Here is a 21,390-nt window from a genome sequence, read left to right on the forward strand (position 1 = left end):
TTCGGATCATGAGGACCTTTTGACCTCTGTTGATGCTGTGCCGTCCCTGCAGGTATTCGACCTCAAAGGCTCGCTGAGAAACCGCAATGTGAAGACAGAATCGGGCAAGGAAAGCTGCGAGGTGGTCCTACTGGACGAGAACTTGCTGAAGCTGATCCACGACAACCCGCTCTACATCCGCTCCCACTGCAAGTCCATCTTACGAGCTGCCATTCACAGCGACGCCTACTTCCTGTCTAGCCACCTCATCATCGACTACTCCCTGCTGGTTGGGCGGGACGACGCCACCGAGCAGCTGGTCGTTGGGATTATAGGTGAGAGGAGGAGGAGAAGTGTTTTTTGGAGACTTTTGTTGGGGTTTTGTTTTAATTTGTTCCCCTCTCTCGTTTCTGCAGATTACATCAGGACGTTCACCTGGGACAAGAGACTGGAAATGGTTGTTAAATCCACTGGAATCCTCGGAGGCCAAGGTAAATGTCATAAAGCCCACAGAAAGTATGGCTGCATATGGAGGGATGGATTACTTAGGCTACGTTCACACTGCAGGCGAAAGCACATCAAATCTGACTTTTCTGACCCTGTGCGACCCATATCCCATCATGGTGTGACAGTGTGAACGGCACAAATCCGATATTTTCAAATCCGATCTGGGTCACTTTCGTATGTGGTACTGAATGCGATACATATCTGATGTTTTAGAAAGCGACTGCTGTTTGAACGGTCAAGTCGCATTAAATCCGTCTTTTACGTCACTGACACAAGACAGACGCCAATTATCAGCGCCCGAGAAGACATCGTGAACGCTTCCTGGCCATCCAGTGTAGATGTCAGTGAAACTGTTGGGAAGACAACGTTGGAGAAACGTGAACATTTTATTTGTACTGTATAATCTGCAGATTCTGACAGAAATCTGCAACTATCCTTTGAAGCACCGCTCCTCTAAAACAGCAATAAGGATCATTATTAGGCCATTTGTAAATAACAAAATAACTTTACAACTTGAAGCTAAATTGGGAAACGGTAAATGGTAAATGGCCTGTATTTGTGTAGCGCTTTGCTAGTCCCTAAGGATCCCAAAGCGCTTTACACAACCAGTCATCCACCCATGCACACACACATTCACACACTGGTGATGGCAAGCTACATTGTAGCCACAGCCACCCTGGGGCGCACTGACAGGGGCGAGGCTGCCGGACACTGGCGCCACCGGGCCCTCTGACCACCACCAGTAGGCAACGGATGAAGTGTCTCACCCAAGGACACAACGACCGAGACTGTCCAAGCCGGGGCTCGAACCGGCAACCTTCCAATTTTAAGGCAAATACTGTTTGCTCTGGGTCTAAACAGAGCGCGTTGTGTGTGACGTCTTCTTTTGCACGTGCGGGCCGCTTTGAGGGTTCACACTAGAGCGCGTCTGCTGTCACATTTTAATTGTAGTGTGAACACACAGACAAAAAAAATCGGATTTGATCAAAAAATCGGAATTGAGCATTAAGACCTGCAGTGTGAACGTAGCCTTAGATATTTGTGTCCAGCTCGTGTAGGGGCTGTGAAACGTCAAGTCACCCTTAGTGTTAAAGCTCGGTGTCAAATCTGAGCACATAGACGTGAAACCTAAGATAAATAAACTTTAACACAAAGCCAATGAGAACAACAGAGAGAAAGTGGCAATAGTGGAGTTACTCTCCAACATATGAAGCCTGAGCTTTTAGCTCACAGGAGGTTCATGTGTTGGCTTCAATAATTTAAACTTCAGCCAGTTTTATAAAACACTTTGAGTGCTTAGGTAGAGTTGAATATAAATGTATATGTGTATATATGACAGAATGCTTTTGTTTTTCTTCTTCATCGGTGTACTTCCAGCTGAATTACAATCCTCCTTCTCCTCTGACGTGTTGCTATGCTTTGTTTCCAGGGAAGATGCCCACTGTGGTTTCTCCGGAGCTGTACAGAGCTCGCTTCTGCGAAGCCATGGACAAATACTTCCTGATGGTCCCTGACCACTGGACTGGTCTGGGAACTAACTGCTGAGACTGAGTACTGATCAACAGAAACACAGCCGCTGTGCACAAAGCAGACTTTCCTGTAAACGCCTGGCTGAGAGCTAGAAGCACACTGGACCTTGTAAATCTTTAAGAATGGTGCAGGCTAAATCCTGACAGACAGCAGTGTCATTCCAGCAGAGCCAGCACTCTGCATCCGTGGCATTATGAAAACAGTCTAGAACATTCAGTTTTATCCCAGTATAATCAGGTTCTAATGACTAACCCTCTGGATTCCTGTTATTTTATAATTAGTGCCATGAGTGGAGCCACTGACGGTAGTCGCTGTGGCAGTTTTAGTTTGTTAAAAAGACTCATTCATGTAATTTAAAATTTGTAAATGTAAAGAGATTATGTAACTATTAAAAGGTTCTTATCAATATCTTCTGTTTCCACTGGTGTTAATGAAGATAGATGCACGAATATAGAATAGAATAAACCTTTATTATCCCCCAGATGAGAAATGTCGGAGTTACAGAGCTCTTACAGCAAGGGAAAAATGAAAAATAAAAGGAAGACACAAGGTGGTCCTATAAACATAAGCAAGTTTGTATATACATGTTGTCACCTCAGCCCTCAACATACATCTATGTTGCAATGGCTCGTCTTAACTGCACTCTTTATCAGACAGAGAACTGAAAGACAATCAAAAATACTTCCGGCTTCTTGCTGGGGATCATTTTCTGTTTTTAATATTATTTCATTCATTTCACAGGATCGAAAACAGGGTTTAACCAATCATGAGAGTTTCAGTTACACTGGATGCTGTTAAAGGATGAGTGATGAATGAATGGGACCGTTAAAGTACTTTACTTGAGAGTCCTCACCCAGTTCTTCTCAGCACTGTGGAACTTTTTCGTGTCTTTCAGCTTGTTTTGGGGTTTTCAGGCTTTCCCAAACCACTTCATCACATTAATTGACCTGTTTCTAATAATTAAATCTGACAATAAGCACACTGTCAGACATTTCTGTTTTCTTCTGTGGGAAATGAGAAACAAGTGTTTTTGTGTTGTTTTTAAATAGTCCATACATTAATCCTCTTAATGCCCCTTTACTTGTGATTGGCTAACATCTGGGAGCCTAGTGAGAGGTAGCAAGCATTGCAACCTGTCTGTACTTCATGGGTGTGCTGTGCCTGTAGCATTGACATTATAAAGCATATGCTCTGAGAAACATGAACACGGACAGTGTAACGCAGGTGTCAAACCTAAAGCCCAGGGACCAGAATCAGCCCAACAATCAGACCAATGAGGAGCACGACGTCCGAGCAGCATTGAGGAGAATTGAGGCAGACGGCATCACCGGCTGTCTGCTGCGCTGACCAGCTAGCAGGTGTGTTCTCTTCCATCGTCAATGAGTCCCTGGCGAAGTCTGTGGTCCCCACATGCTTCAAAAGATCCACCGTCATCCCTGTGCCCAAGAACAGCAAACCCTCATCCCTGAACGATTACCGGCCAGTTGCACTGACCTCGGTAGTAATGAAGGTGTTCGAGAGGCTGCTGAAGAACATCATCTCCTCCTCCATCCCAGACACCACAGATCTGCTCCAGTTCGCCTACCGACCCAACAGATCCACAGAGGACGCCATCGCCCACGACCTGCACACCACCCTCAGCCACGTGGACAAGAAACAGGGTAACTATGTGCGAATGCTGTTTGTTGATTACAGTTCAGCGTTTAACACAATAGTGCCCTGCAGACTGTTCACAAAGCTGAGGGATCTGGGACTCAACAGCCGTCTGTGTGCATGGGTGTTGGACTTCCCCACTGGCAGAACTCAGGTGGTGAGGGTGGGTAGATGTGTCTCCGACAGCATCACCATGAACACAGGAGCACCACAGTGGGGTGTGTCCTCTCGCCACTGCTCTACTCCCTCTACACTTCAGACTGTGTGGCCACCCACGGCTACAACACCATTGTGAAGTTTGGTGACGACAGTGGTGTTGGGCACCATCTCCAACAATGATGAGGCGGCCTACATGGATGAAGTGAAGAATCTGGCATCATGGTGCCAGGACAACCACCTCCAGCTGAACGTCAGCAAGACCACGGAGCTGGTGGTGGACTTCAGAAGGGGTCAGCACAGAGACTACAAGCCCATTATCATCAATGGAGCTCCAGTGGAGAGGGTGCAGTCCTTCAAGTATCTCGGTGTCCACATCTCCTCAGACCTGACATGGTCTGCCCACATTCAGGTCCAGACCAAAAAGGCCAGGCAGCGCCTGTATCACCTACGACAACTGAGGAAGGTCAGGGTGTCTCCAGAGATCCTCAGGACTTTCTATGCAGGTGCTGTGGAGAGCATCCTCACACAGAACATCACATCCTGGTCAAGGAGTGTGTCAGGTTACATTTCACTCTGTGTTATACTTGTATAACTATGCATGTGACGAATAAAGAACCATTAACCTCCAATCAGGCCCGCTAGGGAGCTCTGGAAAATGTGAAGGACAGAAATGTCGGACTTTTAACTGTATTTTCAGCTTTTCCTACTGATAAAGACCCCACGGTCACTTACAGTATACTGAAGTAATTCAGTTACATCTGTAATTTTACACATTTAAAATCTGTAAGCACAACTTGTGCTTTCTTTCATTTACTACAGCAGCATTTCTTTATCATGTAGAGACATATTGTTGAAATTACTCTTCTCTGTCTTAAACTAATCATTGATTACATGAGTAGTTAGGTTTCTTTACACTGACAGAAACTGGGTTTTCACTGGTCTGGCCAGATCAAAACAGGTTGTATGTGACCCACAATGTAAGATGAGTCTGACATCTCTGGTGTAATGAGTCTCCTCACAGATTGATGGAAAAGAAAAGAATTGGCATGTTTTTAACTCCAAACAGATTTTTATTGTTGTACAGTTAATATAAAACAAAGTGGAGGTGACAAACAGCCCTCAGCATGCCGTACTGCATCAGGAACTGCTATGAAAATCACACGACGATTGTCAGGCCTGCTGAAGCTCATTTTCTGGTTGAATACTGGCGGACAGGCTCTGTCTCTCAGGGACAGCGGAGGCAGTAAAGACTGTGCTTGCTAACAATATGTGTGCTTATCTGGCAGCTAACAGGATTCACAACTCATTACATTTTAAATCCAAAGTCAAACAAAACCATCTGGGATGGAGATTTCTTCATACAAAGCTTTCCCTTACAGTACATAATGTAAAAAGCAGGTGGATTTCATATCAGTACCTAAGCTAGTGCGCACACACACACACGCGCACACACACACGGCTGGAGATATTGTCTTTTTTTCTTATTGTCAACAAATGACTGATAACTAAGTCCTTGCTCTGAGCCGCAGGCCTCGACTGTTGTTGCAAAGTTGAAATCGATCTTGCTGTAGTAAGACTCACTCGTGTAACAATAACAGAAGACTAAAAGGCTTTCCACTCGGAATACGTTGGAAATCAAAGGCTTCCAAATACTCACTCAACTGGGTAAGTATTACGAGTTAATCATCTAGCAGGAAGAGTATGAGGTCTGACAGTAAAACCTCCTTAATTTATTGCATGAGGAACAAAAGGATTTATGGAGCAGTGGATTTGTTGACAATAAAATTAGGGGGATTAAATCTCCAGCCTTTAACTCTCTCGGGTCTAAGTTGTCACAGGTGGTGACCCCGACCCTACCCTAGGCAAGCAAACATCATTTTTTCCTTTTTATTACTTTGTTCTCCAAAATCTTGGCAATCAGGGGCCAAAGAAAAAATCAGTTCAACTGACAACACGAAAAACAATTCACATTTTTTGCAAAAACTCAAAAGCAAAATGATGACTTAGACCTCAGAGGTTTAAGGTGACAAAACAACCAAAACTGTGTCAAACACTGTCATTCAATACAACATAACCACTCATATTTAGCTCAACGCATTAAAGAATAATTTCACACAATTTCAAAAAAACTGGTGGTACCTGGTGGTGCTCAGCCACGCCTAGTTTTCGTTTGTCCAGGTTTTAAGATTTGCACCTCCACAGAGAGGAGAAAGAGCTCGCTGTTTTCACGGTTTCAGTCATTTCCCAACTTAAACGATGAATCAAGTATTCCTTCTTTCTTCTTGCAGTGAGATTTATATTTATAGGTCCATTCAGTAACTGTGCTTTCAGTCACATCATATGACCACAGCAGCACATCAAGTCTGGTTTTACAAGTTTGACCTTCAAATCCATTTAGCAGCTCCTCATAACTGACAGCTGGTTTGGAACTTTCTTCTCACTTTTAAAAGTGTCTGGTGTGTACAAAAGGCGAAAAACCTACACAAACAATAAAACGGTAGAGGTCTGAGGTAAATCTCTCAAAGCATGGCTAAAATCTGCACCACTGTACCACCAACACTTTTCCTATTTTGCAATAATAGTGAACTCATCCTTTCCAACTACTAGCACAGGATATGTCATAAAAGAAAAAAAGACTCATCAAGGCACTGGACACATTCGAAACAATGGCACATAGCTGGCAGAGCGACAAACAGTGGGGAGGAATGTGAGGAAAGTGGTCAAAGCCCTGTGTTAATTTACATTTAAGTGCTGGCATTGTTTGTACCATCGTGTAATGGATCATATATAGCACAACAGAGCTAAACAGAGCTTTTCATTGCCTCAGAAATTTGGTCTTTGTTGAGAATCTGGGCATTTACGATTAAACATTAAAGTACAAAAAAAGAAGCTTTGCCTGGAAGTGTGCAAGCATGCACAACACAATAGGTAGGGATGCAAATGGAGTGAAAACAGTGCAGATGGCCATTCAAGGCCAGAGGACAAAATGCATAAATCTTAGTCATAATCTCATCTTTCAATCTGATCTCCACAGACCTTATATTCATCACTAGGTACATCCCCATTACCTTATCACATCACTCCATTAAAAGTACAGATGGTGCTTCAAAGAATCAAGAGAACAGCCTTTGTTTCATGGCCACAGGAAGTCATTCAAGTGGTGGACACAAGCGTCTTTATCTCTTCAGTCTGGTTTTAAACTGGAAGAACCCCCAGGCTGGTTTTAGCATAGCAGCAATGCTAACCCCCATGGTTGATATCTACAACTCCACCTGTGATACATTAGTTCTTGACTTTACACCACATACTGACAATACTGAATGTTTTCAAAAATGTCCCGAACAACAACATTAGATACCACTAGCTTTGATCTAATATAGTAAAAACACTTTGTGCTAATGTAGCAGCTATTTTCTTTAGGCTAACAGCACTGCTAATGCAATCCTTTTTTTAATTGAACTAGGATTTTGACTTATCTGTGTAGCTACTATACTACCATAAAATGTACCACGCTTTGATTAATATAAAATTAAATCAGATATAAATGCATCCTTCAACATGAAACATGAAATGGCTAACATAGCAAAAGATTTGTCAGGATTATGCTAACGTAGCATGTATCTATGTCCTCTTGAGGCTAACGTTAACTTATTTAACATTAACAGACTATCATTATTACTGTTCAGCTCTTCTGAACACAGCTTTGTGCCTCAGTGTTTGCATTAGCATTTAAATTTATGCTGAAACACACGTGACTGTGGAACTGAAACGAACTTGGGATATTTATTTATTAATTGACGTGAGGGAATGTGGAAAGAAGTGGAAAAACTTCAGGGACAAATATGTTTACCCAGGATGTTTCCATCAGCTGGAAACATCAGTGGACATACCCACTTGGTAATTAACATATAATGAACCAGCACAAGCATAAATGCTGACGGCCACTTACGTGGGTTACACATGGTAAGCTCTACCATGATTTACCACAGAACTCTAAATCAGGCTTGAGGAATCTTTCGTCAGGGCTGTGTCATCTGGATTTCTCGATGTAAAGGTCATTGAGATGTACCTAGTGTTTCGTATCCTCTATTCTGGTCCACAGTTGAACTAGGAACGTCTTTCGGAGAGGCCACACAATTCCCATTCTATCCAAACGTCATCCAAACCAAACAAAAACCTACAAATTTGTGCTTCAGCTGTTAAACAGTTAAAAACAAGCTCTATGTACCTGTTTATGTGACCTTTTGTCACATGTTCATTATTTACTCGTGGAAGTCAAATATTTGGTACAACAAGCCTAAAATCATAAAAAGTTTAAAATTACACTCTGATTTCTTAATAGTCTCCTTCGTTTTGTACAAACAGTTAAAAATGGCTTTTTTTAAAAAGACAACACGAGTCTCCGCAGCGAGCTGCTGTGCCGTGCAGAGACTAAGTACCGAGGTCGTTTGGATTTAAGCACCCGTGAGTAGAAAGAATGAACCGTGGTGTAAATTAACACAAGCATGCAGACCCAAACTGGTCCAGATCGAGTTCTTGTTCACGGAGCGACTCGTTGGGCTCCAGTCAGTCAGTCCTGGGCAGTGCAGCTGCTCCCATCTTGGTTTTTCTTTTAAAAAAAGAGCATTACAAAAAAAGAAGCTGCAGGGTCTCCAGCCTGGCGTCAAAGCAGAGCGATTCAGTTCGTGTTCATGTTCCCAACATGGGGAACAGAAGATATAGACACTGCATGTGGAGCACCAAAGGTTCAATATTAAACAAACAGAAGACATGAGAAATATGAATATTATTTAACCATCTATTAGAAAATATTCCAACTCATCTTACGATTAATTATTGTCCACAAGTTATTTATTTAATATTGAACTTTTATGGGCTCTATGAATGACCAAGTCTCTATCCTTCTCCCTCAGTTGTGCACTCAAACACTGCATCATTCCTCGCCGAGGAGAGAGGTAAGACGTTCACGTGCACTCTTGGAGGTAGGAAGCTAGAGAGTCGGTTTAGAGGGGTCAGAAAGTTTCGGAATCCTCTGAGTCGTTCTCTGTGGTTCCCTCGCTGGATGGTCCCGAGGGGTTCCTGGGGCTGCGTGTCGCCCGAGGGCCAGTGGATAGGCCTTTACCCCCCTGGTGGGGTATATGCCTCAACAAGGACCCTGGGGAGGGAGCTCCAGAGCTGCAAGGTGAGCAGAAAGGCATCATGGTAGCCAGAATGAGAGCCAAACAGTCAGCCACCTCTCTACTAGGAGCACAAGCCAGAGCAGGCGTCAGACCTGAGGTAGAGCGACAGAGAGAAAGAACGGAGACAGAGGGAGGGAGGACGACAAAAACGGACAAAAAGGAGGAACAGAGCGAGACGTGGACAAGGAGGAAGCGGAGGAAGGCAAAGCAGCATCGGAGCAGCATCCCGTTAGAGTTCAGCCAGTTGACAGTGTGAGCAGACAGAAGGGGACAGCGACAACAACAGCAGCCCGACACCAAAGTGGACAATAAATAAACAAAGCGCAGTATAGTCACAAAATAAAATAAAAACTGGAGACCTCATCTCATCTAGCTGCAAAACAGACTCCCATATTAAAAATATGACTTTATATCAAAAAATGATGTGTTTACTTGCAGGAAAAGATGTTGGTTTTTCATTTCCATTGTATTTATACAGCACCAAATCACAACAGTCACCTCAAGGCATTTTATATTGTGAGGTAAAGACTCCACCATGACAGAAAGAAAACCCCGATAATTAGACAAAACCTTATGAACAAGCACTTGGCAACAGTGGAGAGGAAAAACTCCCTTTTAACAGGAAGTAACCTCTGGCAGAGAGCGCATCCACCTGCTGTGATTGGTTGGGGATGAGCAGAAGGAACTGTACAGGAGGTTTGTATTCTGTGTTTTTATATTTTAAAGTTTAAGTTTCATTACAACTTTACCAATCTCATCCGAGCCTTGTTTTCCCACAGGTTTCTTCCTGTTAAAAGAGTGTTCTTCCTTCCCACTGTCGCAAAGTGCTTGTTTATAGGGGGTCAGCTGATTGTCGGGGTTTCTCTCTGATATTAAAGAGTTTTTAAACATTTTAAACATATGATTTGGTGTCATATAAATTAGGGCTGTTCGATATAACGATATATATCGGATGACGATATAAAAACATCTGTCATTTCATTTTACACTATCGTTCGTTTTGTGGTGTCGCAAAATAAACTGTCTACGGCAATATTTTTCATGGTTTTGATGGTCACTGTAGTGGCTATATTAATTTGTTAAAGTTCTCTCTTTCTCTTATATTTTATATAACCACACTACGGACGGACAAGCGCCTGTTTTTATGCGTTGTCATTAGCAACAACGATGGTAAAACCATTGTTTATTTTCCACATAAACCTTTCACAATAAAGCTCAAGATCCTGTTGAGACTTTTCAAAATAAACTGAATCACGTGAAAGAGTATGCAGAGTATTTACGGATGAGAAGCAAAAAAGAGCCGCCAGGTGCTAAAAAATAAACCTTAGACTCAAACGTTAGAACAGGCTTTTCCCCGCCGCACGCCGTGTAATAAATACAAAGAAAATGGCGGCCATTTCAACTTATGTCTAAAAATGTATCGTTTCATGCATCGGTTAAAACACTCGACTCCAGGTACGCGACGCCCAGCTGGAAACACTTCACGCAAGTCGAGCTGCCCGAGATTCACAGAATTTACAGAAAATGTTCAATTTTGTGATTTATATCGTTATTGGGACGATAGATGTCTCATATTGGGATATGAGATTTTAGTCATATCGCACAGCCCTAATATAAATACAATTTTATTCATTCAGGGTATGGAGACACTATTTTTTCAGTGACATTAGCAAAAAGCTGTCCACGTGTAGCTCTACGAACAGCGTGTATTATTATATTCAGTGAAAATGAATCTTTTGTTTTTATAGCTTAACTATTTTTGTTCTTACAATTACCCTTAATAAAACAAATCCTTAGGCCATAGTAGTGAAAAGAAATGGGGTTACAACTTAATCTAAAACTCCAGTAACTGAATATATACAAAAGTACTTCATCCAGTATTGCTGATCTAAGCTAATCAATTATGGACTTTCAGGTTTAAATTGATCTATAGCCAACAAAACAAAGAACAAAGAACAAAGAAAGCTCACAAAAAACACATGAACAGCTTTAATCCGGGTTTCCACAGCTTCATATAAAAACTACTGGCCCCCAGTCGCCTGGTATCAAACACCTGTGGTATCACAGTCCTATGTATCGCATTCACATGATTTTCCTGGCCTCTGACCTTCCCGTAGAGCTCAGATTTGAACTTGTGATTTTTAGTAGATACACCTGAAGTATCAATTTCTAAATCTTATGTCAATTCATGCTCTTCTTTCATTTCCTGCCATCAAATAAAAGCCAAAAAATATCACTCCATCAAAGATTTACTTTGATCATTACGTTTTCCTAGATATGGGTGGACTAGTTATTGTGCCGACCTCGAACAGTAACAGGCCTGCTTTCTATACCCATCCTGTCTGTCTGTTGCTATGTAACAAACCCCAAATTCACTTGAAAACCCTTCCTGCACTCTATAAAACTCACCTAACTCTACAACGAGTGGTAACCCTTTTAAAAACTGTTTTGTCTGCAGCAAACGTGGAAAACAGCATTAAAGCTTTTCAGTAGACAAGCTGAGTCCATGCTGAGAGAAGGAAGACATTCATGCAGGTGTGCAGTCAGGCCCTGATAAGTACTGAGTTTACCGTACCGTTCTCATCCACCGTCTGAACGTTGGCTCCTCTGGACAGCAGCTCCTGGACCACCTGCTTAAGACCGCTACGAGCCGCCAGGTGCAGAGGACTGACAGAAAGTTACACATAATGTCACTCATGGTTACACAAGTACTCTTGTTTAACTGAACTACATCATCTCTAGTGAAACAGGTTTTCAAATTCGTTTAATAAAATGTTCACAGTATCTGAAAAACTAATTTTATTTATTTTACTTGGACTGATCCTGGACCAAATCTTTACATACATCATTTCAAAAGCTCTTGTTTACAGTGACACATGTGTTTCCTATATGTACAGACATGAGGGCCAAAGTATTTTCACACTCACGTTTGCAGCGCTGCATTCGTGGCATTAATGAGCGCAGTGTCAGACAGCTTCTCGAGGATCAGCAACACACAGTCTTCCTTCCCCTGGAAGAAGAAGGACTCAAGTTAAAAAGTCCTCCAGAGTTCTGCATAAGTAAACAGCACTGAGGTCTCATCTGTGAGCCTTCCTTTCAGTAAAACAGGTAAACAAAGGTCCCACAAAACTGGGCCAAACACTAATGCTGGAGCGTGGTGCCCCCTTGTAGACGTACATTACTGCAAGCCAGGTGCAGGGCGGTGTTGCCGTCCTTGTCAGTCAGACTGAGGTTGGCACTGGCGCTGGTCAACAGCACCTCTGTACGAGACAGAATACAGAGCACGTATAAAAAACAAAATCACTGCTCATTTTCTGAACATAAGCACATGTAAAACAACCCCGTACCAAGAGCCCCGACCCTGCCCCTCTGAGCCGCCATCATCAGCGCAGTGCGACCCGACTGTTCTGCGACGTCCACAGGTGCATCGTGGGAAAGGAGCAACTGGACACAATCGACATGACCGGCAAATGCTGCAGCATGAAGAGGAGTCCTGAAAGAGAGAGGATGGAATGAGAACATATGGTGCTCGGCAGCGTGGGAGGAGCTGCGCTGGCGACATGTCCACACTCGCTTCTTACCTGCTCTTAGCATCGCAGCAGCCAGCAATGTCTGAACCCATCGCCTCCAGCAACAGCGATGCACATGGCTCGTGATCATTGGTTCTGAAAGACAAAACACAAACAGGAGTTCAGCGACTGAAATCGGCCTCTGAAAAGCAGGAAAAACACTATTCCAGTAGCAAAAAAGACGACTCCGGGATATCAGTGTGACTTACACAGCGCAGTGCAGAGGGGTGAAGGGGTTCCCATCAATACAGCGGCAGCCTTTCTGTTCTAGCAGGACCTCCACACACCCTTCATGACCTACACACAAACACACACTTTAGGGAAAAGTTTCCTAACTGGAGGTCTCGTCCTGTTAAATGAGAGTTCTTCCTCCCCACTATCACCAAGTGCTGCTCACAAAGGATTGTCTGTTTTGAACTGAATTTACTTTTTTTTTTTTAATTTAAAAACGTGTCTGCAGGTGCCACTAACCATAATAACAGGCCCAGTGCAGCGGTGTGTACCCGCTGTGGTCTCTCAGCGGGGGCAAGGATGGCGCCTCCGAGCAGGCGATGCTCAACAGCTCACTCAGCCAGGAAGCGTGGCCTCGGGCAGCGGCCAAGTGGATGGCTGTACGACCGCGCGAGTCGCCGAGCAAAACCGAAGCCTCCTGCTCCAGCAGACACTGGATGCACTCCTCCTGACCACACAGCAGCTGAGACAACAGAGCAGAAGCTATATAAGAATCTATAATACAAATCTGAAAGAACATTTCCTGTTTGTCTCTTTTTACAAGTCTTCTAATGAATAAAGCACATTTCCAAGAAGGTCCCTCCTAAAAATGTTAATGGGAGTCTAATAGGCCCTAATATAAAACTTATTGCTTCTTTCTTGTCACAAATGAAAGTAATTATAAATAGAGACTGCACTAAATCCACACAAACACAAGTTCCGCGCTCACCCCAAGGTGCAGCGCTGTGAGGCCGTGGTTATCGGCCACATTGACATTGGCTTCCCTTTCCAGCAGCAGTGACACGGCGTCGACGTGACCTCCGGCCACCGCGAGCATTAGAGGAGTCCTGCAGACGAGGACAACATATTTAAGAGGGAAAACGGAAAGGGACAAATCGCACGAAGCAAACAGGATGTGTGGGGGCGGGAGCGAGGGTCACTCACTGTCCCTGAGAGTCAGCAACATCCACGAGGTCTGAATTATCCGATTCATCCAGCAGGAGGCGCACACACGTAGTATGACCATTCATCACTGCAAAGAGAACAAAACACAAGGTGTCACAAACGTACAAATCAGCTCTGTGACACAAAGGTTGTGATGACTTCTGTCGCCACAGTAGAAAAAAAAGTATTTAACCACCTGTTTTTTCAGCCACATGGGGAACAAACTCTAAATTTAGTTCATCTGAACTGTAGTTATAGGCAACCCAGGCTCGTGAGCGGCACATACATGTGCTTCAAATGAACAATAAGGACTCTTCCATTCTAAGACTGCAGATATCTGAAGCTACAGAGAGCTACATTCAGTCCAAAGGTTAGGCATCTCAAGTATGTTCAAATGATGCTCACATTGCTGGAATAAGAGGACACAATAACTAAGATGACCTTTGATACACTAAAGAATCCTGCCCAGAGGTGCACGAAAAACAAGTGTTTCCTATGATTCTGAAGTAATGAGTTAAGGCTGGAGGAAGAGGCCAAAGCAATTTCAGACATAAGAGACCCAATAAAGCTTTTCCACATAAATAACACATCTTATACTTGGATTTCCATCTAAATAAACAACCATCCCAGGGTTTGGTAATCAGCTGTTTGTAGTTTCACAGTCCACATGTGTTTAAAAAAGCTTTGGCAGAGGGATTAAAGTGTTATATACACCGACCATATGCTGATTTCACTACAAATTTTCACATATAGAAATTATATTTTTGGATTAATTTTTTTATCTTTTGGAACAAAATAACAACATCCTTGCTCTTGTTTTGAAAATTCAGTCTCCCAGACCAGCTATCTTATTTCTATTCCTGTTTTTCTACAAATTGCCAAATTGCATGCTTCCGTGTTTCTAAGCTCACCTGCAAGGTGCACCGGGGTGCGTCCATACTGCTTATCAGTAGTGCGTGGCGATGCTCCCTGGCTGAGGAGGGTGTGAACGCAGTCAGAGTGACCACGGAGAGCAGCCAGCGCCAGAGCTGTCCTCCCCATCTCGTCCCCTTGGTCTACCTCTCTCTCCCCCTGCAGCAGCACCTCCAGGGCCTGAGCATGGCCATGGTACGCCTGAAGAGAGAAATTACTGTTTAAAAATGTAAATTAAAAAAATAAAATAGGATAACCTACTACAAATCCTTTTATCCGTTTAATACTGACAGCGAGGTGCAGCGGGCTCCTGGCATGTGGAGATTCAGAGTCATCTTGGTGACCGCCATCTCTGTCCAGCAGCTGGAGGTCAAAACAAAAACAACGTGAACACAGTCACAGTCTGTTCATGTGCTTTATCAAATTTAAGTAGCTCTGTTTTTCAGGGATTTACTCAGAGCTCTTTTTTGTTTGTTTGTTACATAAAAGACTTGATGCTCTAACTTAAAACACCCAGATTTCTGGCATGTGGTGAAAAAGTGATAGGCCATGATAGGCCAGCAGAGAAAGAAACTCCCTCCAGACACTCCCCAACAGTACAAGCATTTCCTCAGTAAGGCTTCAACCATATTCAACAACATGTGACAGGAGTGTGAGCATCTGTGTGAGGACTTTAGTCTGGAGACATCCTGTTTGTGCAGAGTGAAGGCAGTTTGATTCAGTCAGGGTTCAGAAATAGGGTCCAATCGAAATGACTTCATTACTGACCATTACCTTTTTATACTTTTGCTACCCATTTAAACCATTGTTTTTAGTCAGCTGTTTTTAGCAAATTATATTAACTAATCAGTAAATTTGTTGTTTTTAGCCTGCTACTTTTTCAAAGACAATTAGTTTGTTGGCAAATTGTAACAAGCTAACTTACATTTAGCTAGCTGTTAGCTTACCTGTTACTGTCAGCTAGCTAATACTATGTCAGATTTGTTTCGGGGCTCTTTGGTTTTTATTAGATTTGACTGACTGAGAGAGCTAGGAAAGGGGGGCAGAGAGCGGGGACAATATAAAGCAAATTTTCAGTGACTCTCAGAGGCTACGGTGACCACCGGTCTATCCCTAGCTGATGCTACTCTTTCCCCATTAATAGCCCTGGTTGGGGCACACTGGGGTAAGGGGCTAAGGTGTGCTATGTGTCACACGTTTGTGTAAACTGACCAGTTCTAGACAGTGCCTGTGTCCATAGGCTGCGGCGTAGTGGACAGGGTTGTAACCCTGTTTGTCTTTCAGTGAGGCCGTAGCACCGCTCTGAAGCAGGAACTCCAAACATCTGCAACACAAACATGTCATTTCAGAAGGCAGCTCGAACCACAGAGAACATGCTTAAAGCACACAAGCTTATGACATCAAGATAACACCGTTTTAAATGTTTTATGTGTTTTAAATGTATAGTGGTGAGTCTTGACTGGAGCTAAATGTCAGTTACACATCACACATGTATGCTATAGACTTTGTGTTTAATGATAGTCTTTTATCGCCATTTGTTCTTTTTATTTATCCAATTTTGTTTTCTTTTTTTTACTTTTTTGTTTCTTTTTTTCATTAATAAACTTTGAGAAAACTGTGAAAATCACCTGTTATATTTCCTGTTCCATTTTTTAACATTACTATTTACTTTGATATAATCACATTTGGCTACATAGTAATAGAATTTATTAATTTTCTATACTACTATATGCTAATCATTTATTCATTACCTTCAGTGAATCAGTTTTTTTTAATCTAAGTATTCAGTCTATTTCATCTCTTTTTGGAGATGTCTCAAAAATGTCGTTTTTGTTGTTTACAATTTCATTTAAACAGATGCGGTTCTACCTTTCAGTTTTTGGCATGTATTGTAGATTTGTGCATAGCTTTGGTCAAATTTCAGTAGATTTTGTTCCCACTCACAGTGCTGCCTCCTTCTCCCTTTCTGCCTGAACGCCTTCACTCTCTGGCTCCAGAGCAACACGACGTCTATGAGGGAGGAGACAAACAGAGGATCAGGGTAAAAATCAGATGGGCGCAGAGATAGGATGACATTAAGTATCAATATACTACATACATACAACACGCATTAACAAAACAAAAACAAAACAGCCCAACTATGTGCTAACACGCTAACTGAACTAATACTGAACGTAAACCTGCAGACCATGCATGACTCAGTGACAGCATCACCTCTGGTTACCATGGAAACAGTAGGTATGGCTCAGCAGGTTTCTTTATGTGGTAACATAGGACAGCTAGCCAGATTTGTGATGCACCATGGAGGGGGTGTGAAGAGCTCAGCTCAGCTCCCAGCCAGGCGCTGGATAACCTGTTAACGTCTGTCTCCACTCATTTTTGTGACTGAGGTAAACGTGGAGGACTCTGCTCAACACATCTACTGAGATGCACTGATAACTTCTTCCACCTTGTGGAAACCCAACAGTGAAATGCTGCTTATACACTGATCAGCATTAGTATTTATCATTGTAATATAGTAACCAGACGTATACTGTTTCTACACAAATGCATGCAGCGTCTTTGAATGCTTGTATTGGTGCATTTATTTCTTCAGCGTTACCGTGACAGTATTAGCCAATGTGCTCATTTTAAACTAGTTGGCCTTCTCCTTTAAATGTTAAATTAACTTTTAAACCAGATGTAGTGAAGATGGTTTAATGTCAATGCAATACTTTAAAGAAATGTGTGAATACAATGTGAAAAAAGGATCATTGCCTGAAGCTTTATTTTAGCAGTACATCCAGCTGCAAACTCAGGCTCTCAAAGGAGCATTCTGCTGTTTTAAAAGCCACAGTGTGCTCAGTACAAAGATCAGAGCAGCTAATAAACAGAGTGAAGCAACAAGAGAGTCACATAGTCCCCCAAGGAACTGTCTACAACACAGCATTTTAGACTTAAACTCAAAATCAAACCGAAATAAAAAAATAATATGAATATAAATATAATTAGATAACTTTGGATTGAAAATGCCAACAACTTGACCAAGTTCAGCATATAAGAAGAAAAAAGAAAGAAGTGACTGCAGCTTTATGTAAAGTTTTTGAATGCTTGCTCACCTTCTATCCAGATCTGAGGCAGCAGCATAGTGCAGGGCGGAGCGCCCCCACTGGTCTGTGGCATTTATGGCAGTGCCACATGCCAACAGAGTCTCCAGACACTGATAGTGACGGCTGGCAGCCGCATAGTGAAGAGGAGTCCTGGAAGTGAGAGAAATTCAAATGAAGACAACAAAAGTAACTTCATTCAAAATGCAATCAAAGGGAAACAGATAAGATAAGATAAGATAAGATAAGATAAGATAAGATAAGATAAGATAACCTTTATTAGTCCCACACGTGGGAAATTTGTTTTGTCACAGCAGGAAGTGGACAGTGCAAAAGTTATGTATCAAAAATTAGAATATAATCAGAATAAATAAAGTACACAACTGTACAGAATAGAATAAAATACTATATACAGTAGAATAAAATAGAACAAAATATACCATACACAAGAATTTGAAGACCTGCTTTTTTTCTTTCCTTTTTATTTTGACGTTTCTTAAAAAGTTTAGAAAGCTGTTCTCCACACAGCAACATGAAGTACCTGCCACACTTATCTCTCCTGTTGTGGTCTCCTCCACTGCTCAGGAGCAACTTGACACAATCCACATTACTGCACAAAAACACAGAGACGGCAGTTATTACTCAAAATGACGCTTACAGGTGAAGGATTTATGATCCTTAGGCAAAAGGAAAATGTTTGGTTACTGAAAAACATGCAGCATAACACTGAACTGCTGAGCCAGGTTCTGGCAGAGGCTCCTGCCCATAGGGGGCCATGTGATTGTTGTAAGGTCTTAACATAATCAATAAATAAAACATAATCAAATTAATGCCATTAACACCATGACTTGTTCTCATATTTAGACCATCATGCCGAGGCTAACACAGGCACTGGTTTTATTCCGTTACCACAGCAGCTAATGTTATCATGTCCTGGCTGATGTCAGAACACAAATGATTTTCCATTTCTGGAAGATTTTATCATATTTGTTCCACCTGGCAATTTCTCCTCAGACCTTTGCTGCACTGACTATATTCTCATATCTGTAATGGACTCACCCTCCGGCAGCAGCAGCGTGGAGGCAGGTCCTCCCCAGCGTATCTGGAGTGTCTATCTGAAAGCCTGCAGACAGGACCGAGTCGTTACACATTATGCTAAACCTCCGACCTGATGGGAGCAGCGCAGGGAAACGAAGGAGGGCCAGACAAGACAGCAGCAGCAATCACAGAGAGAGAGGAAGAGAAGGAGGCGGAGAGGGAGACAGGGGTTAGTGTGACAGGTGGGGAAACGAGGGTTACACAGACGATCATGCACATAGAGGAAAATACAAGGACAGGTTACACACAGAGAGAGCCACACATCTTATCTTCAGGTCAGAGACACATTCAGACAGCCTCACAGGATAAAGTGCAACAAGACAAACGGCGCAACGCAACACAGCTTGAATTAAATGGAGGTTTGACACTGTAGGGTGATTAGGATTTTTACAGATACGCAGATAAATAAAGTCATCATCAAATTAATCCATTATTATGGTTCTGCAATGTTTACATGGGACGTTTTAATCAGAGGAAACGTACATTTATTTAGAGGTAAAGCTCGTTTACATTTATAGGGTTCACCTTTTGTCTGCTAATAATCCAGCAGATTACTCTGATTGTTCATCTATAGACATATTCTGCCTTTGCATTAAATATAATGGAATGAAGTAAGCACCACAAAAACTGAACAAAACTCAACAGTCATTTCTTTTTTGAAACATTGTGATTACTTAGTAGTTTCATGTAGGAACTGGGATTTCTTTTGGCACACCACCCCGTGCTAAAGTCACCACGGCACCATGAAAACACCAAAGTCACCCAGTAAAGATGGCGTCCACCATGAAACTGCTCACAACTACGTTTTTTGGAGTAACCTAGTTATTATTCCTGGAGGAGAAATTACTAGTAAATTTTTGGATGCATTTCCGAGAAGGCATTTTCTCTAAAACTGGTGGACTCGTGCTAAAGTCGTGCACATTTCTTTCCATCCTGAAACATTTACTCAGTTTAGCTTCTTAAATATGATCATTTTCAGTTTCTCCTCCGAACTGCTCATTTTAATGTTATTCTTTAGACAAAACAAGCCATGCAAAGTCATAATTTGAAAGAAATTGTGGAAATGAACAAAAAGGCCTTTAAAGAATATTTGAAACTTGTAACGGGCTGTTTCTATAGCACTGAATTATAAGTCTTACCGAGTCCAGGCTCAGATTGGCACAGGCTGCACGTACACGTGTACGCTTTCTTTCACATCCACATGATTATCAGAGTTAGACCTACAATTGCATAGCTGACAGGAAATCACTCTTGAGATCCACGGTATGAAGGATTTTGAAATCCAAGATTTAGCTGTGGGTGCAGCAAACACAGCATTCCTGACCAAACCCAGTACTGCAGCTGCACAACACACAAACACATGTAAATGACTTCTTTGTTGTTCGCTGCAGCAGCTCAGCAGAGCCATGTGAGGAGCCCAGTTTCATCCACACACAAGCGCTGGCGCCTTGTTAAATCATCAAGTTAACTGGAAGCACGAAGAAGTCGGGTCTTTTCTCAACTTTTGTTTAATGCAAAGTTTCTTCGTCTGTTTTCAGAAATAAAAGTTTAGCAGATGATATGAGAAGAAAATTATTTTACAGCACAACCAGCAGATTACTCTGATTGTTCATCTATAGACATATAGATATAAAGCAACACGGAAACTTTCTGATGTAAACAAGATAACTGCTGATAGAGGAGAATTCACAGGGATGCACTGTGTCCGGAGGGAAAATGAGTAATGAGACTGAGGCCTTGTCTTTTCAGGAGCATTGTGACCTGAATTTGGCTGGAGCTGAACGTGCCTGTGCAGAACAACAGCTGGACTCAACGCTCACTGAAGTTACACTCCAAGATGAAATTAAGACAACAGAAGTCCTCAGTCAGCACACTGAGGGCAACGTGCACATACGTAGAAATGCTGACTCGGCGTTCTTGGAACAACAAACAATAGCAAATAATTTCACTTTTTTAGACAAAAGCACATAAAACACTGTTTGTGTTTGATTGACTCAAAATGCTGTTAATGAAAATAGCATCCGTTCATGCATTTTTCATCAGCTGTTGCTAGCTAGTTATTATTTTTTTTCAGAAACAACCAGTTCACCCTCCTCTGCTCTGTAGGCGCTTGTTGAGCAGCTACACTCTGTGCTCGTGAACTCGACTTCCTGTTCTCTGTGGACACGCTGTGATGTAGCTGACGAGTACATATAAAGAATGCTTCCTGTGACACCAGGAAAAAAAGGACCATGTAGTGCAGGCTAAAGACCAACCAATGTATCAGCTGATGTTATCTATATGCCAGTCTATCAATGTCTGCATTTATTTTTTTTAATAAATAAGAGATGGGAGAAACCTTCTTCAGGGAACTTATGAGTGTTGAAGTTGGATAGTTTGTCCACCAGAGGATGTGCCACATGTTGCCCACACCTGTTTGAAGTCCCACAAACACAACAGCCAGCTGATCGTATCAGGTCAGGCAGACAAATATTAGAGAGATCTTTTTATGTTTTGTACGTCTCAATAAGACGGGAAACATCATAGGACAATATATCTGAATTTTGAATTTTAAATCAGCTA

General features: G+C 42.3%; 2 protein-coding genes across 9 annotated transcripts in view; one reads left to right on the forward strand and one right to left on the reverse strand.

Annotated features, from left to right (window-relative positions):
- The window catches only part of pikfyve (phosphoinositide kinase, FYVE finger containing), a 31,053-nt gene extending 28,629 nt beyond the window's left edge, over window positions 1-2,424 (forward strand). For all 6 annotated transcript variants that reach the window (XM_085249397.1, XM_085249393.1, XM_085249394.1 and 3 more), the window contains 3 exons: window positions 53-314; window positions 396-470; window positions 1,916-2,424. In XM_085249397.1, coding sequence (XP_085105523.1) covers window positions 53-314; window positions 396-470; window positions 1,916-2,031 — 453 coding nt within the window. In that variant the 3' untranslated portion in view covers window positions 2,032-2,424. The remainder of the gene's footprint in view (window positions 1-52; window positions 315-395; window positions 471-1,915) is intronic.
- Window positions 2,425-4,877: 2,453 nt separating this feature from the next.
- Window positions 4,878-21,390, reverse strand: part of ankrd44 (ankyrin repeat domain 44) — a 32,528-nt gene continuing 16,015 nt past the window's right edge. For 2 of the 3 annotated variants that reach the window (XM_085248638.1, XM_085248640.1), the window contains exons 12-28: window positions 18,790-18,898; window positions 18,272-18,340; window positions 17,743-17,883; window positions 16,589-16,654; window positions 15,857-15,968; window positions 14,936-15,007; window positions 14,644-14,845; window positions 13,733-13,820; window positions 13,518-13,635; window positions 13,049-13,271; window positions 12,787-12,874; window positions 12,590-12,673; window positions 12,356-12,501; window positions 12,186-12,268; window positions 11,936-12,018; window positions 11,584-11,675; window positions 4,878-9,100 (exon numbers count right to left, since the gene is read on the reverse strand). In XM_085248638.1, the coding sequence (XP_085104764.1) occupies window positions 8,841-9,100; window positions 11,584-11,675; window positions 11,936-12,018; window positions 12,186-12,268; window positions 12,356-12,501; window positions 12,590-12,673; window positions 12,787-12,874; window positions 13,049-13,271; window positions 13,518-13,635; window positions 13,733-13,820; window positions 14,644-14,845; window positions 14,936-15,007; window positions 15,857-15,968; window positions 16,589-16,654; window positions 17,743-17,883; window positions 18,272-18,340; window positions 18,790-18,898 (2,036 nt within the window). In that variant the 3' untranslated portion in view covers window positions 4,878-8,840. The remainder of the gene's footprint in view (window positions 9,101-11,583; window positions 11,676-11,935; window positions 12,019-12,185; window positions 12,269-12,355; window positions 12,502-12,589; window positions 12,674-12,786; window positions 12,875-13,048; window positions 13,272-13,517; window positions 13,636-13,732; window positions 13,821-14,643; window positions 14,846-14,935; window positions 15,008-15,856; window positions 15,969-16,588; window positions 16,655-17,742; window positions 17,884-18,271; window positions 18,341-18,789; window positions 18,899-21,390) is intronic. The other variant, XM_085248639.1, reaches the window with a different exon arrangement.

Source organism: Mchenga conophoros, linkage group LG16 (assembly GCF_057382185.1).
Source record: "Mchenga conophoros isolate Kocher_MC1m ecotype Shallow Benthic linkage group LG16, M_conophoros_male_GT1.1, whole genome shotgun sequence".
NCBI classification, from domain to species: domain Eukaryota; kingdom Metazoa; phylum Chordata; class Actinopteri; order Cichliformes; family Cichlidae; genus Mchenga; species Mchenga conophoros.